This window comes from Hemiscyllium ocellatum, chromosome 34 (assembly GCF_020745735.1).
Source record: "Hemiscyllium ocellatum isolate sHemOce1 chromosome 34, sHemOce1.pat.X.cur, whole genome shotgun sequence".
NCBI lineage: Eukaryota > Metazoa > Chordata > Chondrichthyes > Orectolobiformes > Hemiscylliidae > Hemiscyllium > Hemiscyllium ocellatum.
In genome coordinates, this window is record NC_083434.1 from 8,187,781 (window position 1) to 8,196,081 (window position 8,301).

General features: G+C 41.0%; 1 protein-coding gene across 2 annotated transcripts in view; it reads right to left on the bottom strand.

The window, feature by feature from the left end:
* The window catches only part of ripor2 (RHO family interacting cell polarization regulator 2), a 247,139-nt gene extending 241,612 nt beyond the window's left edge, over window positions 1–5,527 (bottom strand). For both annotated transcript variants that reach the window (XM_060850032.1, XM_060850024.1), the window contains exon 1: window positions 5,445–5,527. In XM_060850032.1, the coding sequence (XP_060706015.1) occupies window positions 5,445–5,520 (76 nt within the window). In that variant the 5' untranslated portion in view covers window positions 5,521–5,527. The remainder of the gene's footprint in view (window positions 1–5,444) is intronic.
* Between the last annotated feature and the right edge of the window lie 2,774 nt (window positions 5,528–8,301).

Below are 8,301 nucleotides of genomic sequence, written 5' to 3' on the forward strand. Positions count from 1 at the left end.
TATTATTTAATGGACTTACCATGCTCCTAGGAGATGAAATGTATTAAACTTACACTTCTAGAATGGCCCTTTAAGTCTTCAGTGTCATCCACAAGCTTAAGTAATCAAGCAAGTTTAGAAGGATCAGTGAACCAGACTAATCAATCAAACACAGAACAATTAAACAATTGGACACTGCAGTAAGGAACTAAAGTTTAACTATGAAGGGAATTCCAGAGGTTAGAGCCTACATGACTGAAGGCACAGTCATCATTTGCAGATCTATGCAAACTAAAGATGTGTAAGTAGTCAAATTTGGAGGAGTACTTCATTCTTGGAGGGTTGTGGGGCCTGAGTTTTTAGATTTTGGAAAGGATGATGTCCTAGAAGAATTTGAAAACCAGGATGAAAAGTTTAGAAGTAATTTATTATTTGACACGAGGCTAATATGGCCCTGGAAGCACAACAATGAATGGGATTTAGTGGGACATGGGTGATCAGTGGTAGCATTTTAGATGACTTACAACTTATAGCACAAGATGGAGGCTGGTCAAGAGAACGATTAATAATTACCATTGTTCATGATTGTGTATGTCACAACAGTAACATCCCTGCATGGTACAGCAGTCATAAAGACTGAAAGTCATTTGTTGATACATTTACCTCCTTTTGCATTACTTTCTGCTTCCGTTCAGGCGTAAAGACATTCCAGATGGTGATAATTACACTTGCTACCAATCTGTGAATGCTGAGTATTTGAATTCATTATTCCTGAACATACTGCATCAAAACGTCAACTGCAGTTTAGCTGAAGAAGTGAAAACCTTCTTGATCTGAGAGTCATGGAGTCATAGAGATGTACAACGTGGAAACAGACCCTTCTGTCCAACCTCTCCATGCCGACCAGATATCCCAACCCAATCTAGTCCAACCTGCCAGCACCCGGCCCATATTCCTCCAAACCCTTCCTATTCATATACCCATCCAGATGCCTTTTAAATGTTGCAATTGTACCAGTCTCCACCACTTCCTCTGGCAGCCCATTCAATACATGTACCATTCTCTGCATGAAAAGGTTGCCCCTTAGGTCTCTTTTATACCTGTCCCCTCTCACCCCAAACCTATGCCCTCTAGTTCTGGACTCCCCCACCCCAGGAAAGAGACTTTGTCTATTTATCCTATCCATGCCCCTCATAATTTTATGAGCATCTATAAGGTCACCCCTCAGCATCCAACCCTCCAAGGAAACCAGCTCCTGCCTATTCAACCTCTCCCTAAAGCTTAAAACCTCCAATCTTTGTAAATCTTTCTGAACTCTTTCAAGTCTCACAACATCCTTCCTATAGGAAGGAGACCAGAATTGCACACAATATTCCAAAAGTGGCCTAACCAACGTCCTGTACAGCCACGACATGATCTTTCAATACTCTGACCAATAAAGGAAAGCATACCAAATGCCATCTTCAGTATCCTAGTTACCTGTGACTCCACTTTCAAGGAGCTATGAACCTGCACTCCAAGGTGTCTTTGTTCAGTAACACTCCCTAGGACCTTACCATTAAGTGTATAAGTTCTGCTAAGATTTGTTTTCCCAAAATGCAGCACCTCACATTTATCTAAATTAAACTCCATCTTCCACTTCTCAGCCCATTGGCCCATCTGGTCAAGATCCTGTTGTAATCTAGAGATAACTTTCTTCGCTGTCGACTACACCTTCAATTTTAGTATCATCTGCAAACTTACTAACTGTAACTTTTATGCTCACATCCAAATCATTTATATAAATGATGAAAAGTAGTGGACCCAGCACTGATCCTTGTGGCACTCCACTGGTCACAGGCCTCCACTCTGAAAAACAACCCTCTACAACCACGCTCTGTCTTCTACCTTTGAGCCAGTTCTGTATCCAAATGGCTAGTTCTCCCTGTATTCCATGAGATCTAACCATGCTAACCAGCCTCCCATGGGGAAGCTTGTCAAAGGCCTTACTGATGTCCACATAGATCACGTCCACTGCTCTGCCCTCATCAATCTTCTTTGCTACTTCTTCAAAAATTTAATCAAGTTTGTAAGACACGATTTTCCACGCACAAAGCCATATTGACTATCACAAATCAGTCCTTGCCTTTCCAAACACATGTATATTCTGTCCCTCAGGATTCCCTCCAACAACTTGCCCATCACCAACATTAGGCTCACTGGTCTATTGTTCCTGGCTTTTCCTTACTACCTTTCTTCAATAGTGGCACCACGTTAGCCAACCTCCAATCTTCCGGCACCTCACCTGTGACTATCGATGATACAAATATCTCAGTAAGAGGCCAAGTAATCACTTCCATAGCTTCCCACAGAGCTCTAAGGTACACCTGATCAGGTCCTGGGGATTTGTCCACTTTTATGCATTTCAAGACATCCAGCACTTCCTCCTTTGCAATATGGACATTTTGCAAGATGTCACCATCTATTTCCCTACATTCTATATCTTCCATGTCCTTTTCCACAGTAAATACTGATGCAAAATACTTGTTTAGTATCTCCCCCATTTTCTGCGGCTCCACACAAAGTCTGCCTTGCTGATCTTTGAGAGGCCCTATTCTCTCCCAAGTGACCCTTTTGTCCTTAATGCATTTGTAGAATTCCTTTGGATTCTACTTAACCCTATTTGCCAAGGCTATCTCATGCCACCTTTTTGCCCTCCTGATTTCCCTCTTAAGTATACTCCTACTGCCTTTATAATCTTCTGAGGATTCATTCGATCTCTCCTGTCTGTACCTGACATATGCTTCCTTCTTTTTCTTAACCAAACCCTCAATGTTTTTAGTCACCAAGCATTCCCTAGCAGTCACCAGCCTTTCCTTACATCCTAACAGGAATATACTTTATCTGGATTTAGTAATTGCTCAAAATAGGTGAGAATAAATCAGCAGCCACTATATACCCCCCGCAATGTTGTTTCTCCCTCCTGTGGTATTTCAAGGCAGGCTGCCAGTTCACTCGCACCTGCGACATAAACAAGATCAATTTCACTTTACTTCTAGTTGTATGGAAATACCCGCAATCCTCAGAATATCCTGTTCCACAGCCAGTGAGCTCGGCAAATAAAACAGACAATCGATCAACAGCAGTGCCCCATCAAAAAAATGAGATGAATATGTAATTTTTGATGGCATGGGTTGAGGTTTAAATCTTGGCAAGGACATTAAAAAAAGGCTCCTCTCATGTTAAAATATCATAGTTATAGTCCCAACAGGTTTATTTGGAAGCACTAGTTTTCGGTGCGCTGCTCCTTTGTCAGGTAGTTGTGCAGTATAAGATACTCCACTTGGACCATAACCTGGTGTTGTGTGATTTTTAATTTTGTACACCCCAGTCCAACACCGGCACCTCCAAATCATTCCTCTCATGTATTTATATGAAAAAACATAGATGAGGCCTTAATTTAACATTTTATCTTAAAGGCAACACAGCACTGCATAAAAAACCAACCTAGATCATATACTCAAGCCTTAGAGTGAGAATTAAACTCATCATTGATAAACTAGTCTGACAAGTTATTTGAATTACATGCCGAAATGAGATTTCTGTGGCTGAATATATCCCAGAAGAATACGATCAAAAGAACTACAGAAAAGCCACATTGACCTAGGTCACCTTCATGGAGATTTATGATTTGGAAGCTCTCCTTCCAAAGACCCACACTGTTCCCGCTGAAGAAAAAATGGATGAACAGAACATCAGAAATAAAACTGCAGAAGATGGAGCCAGCCAGGGTGACTGAGCTCATTTAGCAGGACGTATTGTTTAAAGGGAACTCCTTCACAATTCCATATGAAGCTTCAAGCGATTTGTGGTTTGAGTATGATTCTTGGATGCTATTTGGTTGTCTCTTGAGGTAACTGTGGCCTGGTATATTAGGAAGGTTCCCTCAACCAAAGAGAGTGACTGCAGTCTGACTCTGGCAAACGAATCTGATTTGACACATGACAGGAGATGTGGGGGAATGGCCCATGTTAGTTTTGTGGGCCCTGTGGCAGACTGTCCACTCTCCCCGGGTCTCAACGCTAACTCAAGGTTTACTTTAGTAATCGTCTAATAGAAGCCTTTCCAGTTCCTTACAAAAATGGCAAAGACCTATTTATGAGGAGAAAGTGAGGACTGCAGATGCTAGAGATCAGAGCTGAAGAAAGGTTCATGCCCGAAACATCGATTCTCCTGCTCTTTGGATGCTGCCTGACCTGCTGCGCTTTTCCAGCAACACATTTTCAGCAAAGACCTAAATATGTCAACCCACTTATTGAAATGCTTAAATTCTGACAGTTTTTACTGCCTGCACAATCTTCTCAAACAGCACAGTCTTACTGAAGTTTAGATAAACAACATCTCCAGTTTCCAATAACTCCTCAATTTAGACTGGCCCATCAAAAGTCAACTTATCTAAAGCAAGCTATACGGATTTGTCCTGATAATTTCATACATTTCTAGGCATTTGCTCAGTAGCCTGTAATTTTCTTTTGTAATCATTAGAGACCCCTCCGCACTAATATTTCCAGCACCATCATATCACCACTCAACCCTCATCACCAAACAAGTACACACATTTTGCCCCAAAATGGCCACTTATTCTGACAGTACTTTGTTTTTCAGTCCCCACACATGGCTCTTTTATGTTCCACTCTCCATATTACTGAACATTTCCTGAACCTCACCAGTTTGACCTGCAAAGGAAACACAGCCCTATATTTGCCTGTATTATAACAGTGACAACGCGGTTGAAGGATAAAACTTCACTGCTTGTGAAACATTACAAGTTGTCCTGAGAATATAATGGGAACAAAATAATTCAGGAGGAGGATGTAGTTGCATAGTGGTACGGTCACTTGCCTAGTAATCCAGCACCCCAAACAAATGTTCCTGAGACATGAATTCAAATCCCAATTCAAACTTAAATTCAATAAAAAAAAACAATCTAATGGCATCCACGTAACCACTGATAATTGTTGTAAAAACCCATCAGGTTAACTACACCCTTTAAGAAAGGAAATCTGCTATCCAAACTACCTGGCCTGGCTTATGTGTGCTTCAATACCAATAGCAACACCTTTTAAATTAGTAACAGGAAATAAGTGCAGGCCTAACCAACTAGGCCCACATCCCATGGACCAATGAAAGAAAAGGCTTTTCCTTACATATATAAGGCATTTCCAATATCTACTCAAATGGGATTTGCCCCATTAGGTCACTAAAGAAAATTTTATACCAATAGTGACAGAATATGCAAAGTCAATTTAAAAGGTACATAACTGTTATGAGTCCAATTTTCAGCTTGCTGAAGAAAGGAACAATCAAACTGCCATTGAGTAGCTTTTGTAGTATCTTTAAAGCTTGAATTGAAAACATTAAATATATACAGCTGTTCCACTAATCATCCCCAAAGAAACTCCCAAAATTGCTGCTGATATTCTTACTGTTGAAGTGTCGTCGGTTGGGCCTGCTCCTCCAAGGCCTGTGCCTAAGCCACTGTAAGCGATGAGACACATCCATGTTTTTAGGGAATAATATAACTCACAGTATAAAAGGTAACCAGTTGTTCCAAGAACATTATGTGCTGTGTCGAAGTTGGTGCAGATAGTTTTGAAATCCACTTAAATTCGAACACAAGTTCGTACTTGCTAGATACGTTCAACATGTTTAACAGCAGTGACACTAAATATTCATTTCTCCTGGCTTGTATTTTATCTCAATGTTTTATGCATGAGGGCAGGACGTAATTTCTTCCATCAGTACTCCATAATTAGCCCTGTTACCAACATCACTGAGAACCACCATTTGCTATGACTCAATTCAGCAGCATGGAAGGGACATGAAATGTGATCTAAGCGGGATGTGTGTGCACACAAAAGGTGCAACACAAAGTAACCTTTCATCTTTATTCTCATGCTATCAATAGTTTAAAACTACACACAGCTATTTACTTATAGCAGCTGGAGAAGCTGGAATTGTTCTGGAATGGGAACAGTTAGTGAAAAAATTAATCGAGAAATTCAAAGCTATGAAGGAGTAGATAAAGAGGAAATAATTTCCCTGGCAGGAGGGTTGGTAACCAATAGATAGAGATTTAAGGCATTTGTTACAAAAAACCTGAAACATTAGTCGTTACGATCTGGGATGCACTGCCCGAAAGGGTAATCGAAGATATTCGATAGTAATTTTCAAAAAGGAATTAGGTAAATATTTGAAAGAGAAGAATTTGAAGTGTTGTAAGCAAAGAAAGAAGTGAATTTATTAGATAGCTTTTTCAAAGAACTGAGACAAACAAAATGGATTACTTCTGCACAAATATGATTCCATGATTCTGTGGTTTACTATGTGGATTGAATAACTATAACTTAAGATACAGCTAGTCACAGAGTGGTACTAATGGAGAGGGTGTTTTCATAGGAAGTGAGATGTCCTACCTCACTGTTTGACATACTAAATACAGTAGATGGGAGAAGAAGGTAAACCAGCCTTTCACAAGACAATTAATCCAGAGCCCCATGCTTATATTTTGTGGGCGTGGGTTTAAATTCAGCTGTGGCAGATATCTTAATAAAAATCTGGAATTAAAAGCTAGTGTTATGGTGACCATGTAACCATTGATAATTGTCACAAAACTCTACCTGATTTACTGATATCCTTTAAGGAAGGAAATTTGCCATTCTCACCCAGTCTGGCCTACATGTGAGTTAGACACACAGCAAATGTGGTTCATGTTGAACTGGCTTCTGAAATGGCCTAACAAATCACTCAGTTGTACTGAACCATTACAGAATCTAAATGAAGGAATGAAACTGGACCAACCACACAACCAAGTGCTGACAAAGATATCAGAAACAATAACAGCAAACCCAGTTGTGTCCATCATGCTAAGTCTTCCTCATAAACATCTGGGAACTGGGTCTCCCAGGCTAATTACACTATGGCCAGATTCAGTCATATTCATGGACTGATAGCTTACAAATAATGTTGAAGACACCACCATCACTATCTCTGGATATGTCTTGTTCCACTGAAAGGACAGACCCAATAGAGATGGCGGCACAGTGATATACAGTCAGGAGGGCGTTAACCTGGGAGTTTTCTTTATTGTCACCAATAAAGCCTTATGACATCAGATTGTGTGTGGGAAATCATGTCTCACAAACTTGATTGAGTTTTTTGAGGAAGTAACAAACAGGATTGATGAGGGCAGAGTGGTAGATGTGATGTATATGAACTTCAGTAAGGCATTCGACAAGGTTCCCCATGGGAGACTGATTAGCAAGGTTAGATCTCACAGAATACAGGGAGAACTAGCTATTTGAATACAGAACTGGCTCAAAGGGAGAAGATAGAGAGTGGTGATGAGGGTTGATTTTCAGACTGGAGAGCTGTGACCAGTGGAGTGCCACAAGGATCGGTGCTGGGTCCTCTACTTTTTGTCATTTACATAAATGATTTGGATGTGAGCATCAGAGGTATAGTTAGTAAGTTTGCAGATGGCATCAAAATTGGAGGTGTAGTGGACTGCGAAGAAGGTTACCTCAGATTACAACAGGATCTGGACCAGATGGGCCCATGGGCTGAGAAGTGGCAGATAGAGTTTAATTCAGATAAATGCGAGATGCTGCATTTTTGGAAAGCAAATCTTAGCAGGTCTTATACACTTAATGGTAAGGTCCTAGGGAGTGTTGCTGAACAAAGAGACCTTGGAGTGCAGGTTCGTAGCTCCTTGAAAGTGGAGTCGCAGGTAGGTAGAATAGTGAAGAAGGCATTTGGTATGCTTTCCTTTATTGGTCAGAGTATTGAGTACAGGAGTTGGGAGGTCATGTTCCAACATTGGTTAGGCCACTGTTGGAATATCGCGTGCAATTCTGGTCTCCTTGCTATCGGAAAGATGTTGTGAAACCTGAAAGGGTTCAGAGAAGATTTACAAGGATGTTGCCAGGGTTGGAGAATCTGAGCTACAGGGAGAGACTGAACAGGCTGGGACTGTTTTTCCTGGAGCATCGGAGGCTGAGGGGGTGACCTTATAGAGGTTTACAAAATTATGAGGTGCATGGATAGGATAAATAGGCAAAGTCTTTTCCCTGGGTTTGGGGAGTCCAGAAGAGGGCATTGGTTTAGGGTCAGAGGGGAAAGATATTAAAGAGACCTAAGGGACAACCTTTTCTCACAGAGGGTGGTACGTGTATAGAATGAGCTGCCAGAGGAAGTGGTGGAGGCTGGTACAATTGCAACATTTAAGAGGCATTTAGATGGGTATATGAATAGGAAGGGTTTGGAGGGATATGGGCCAGGCGC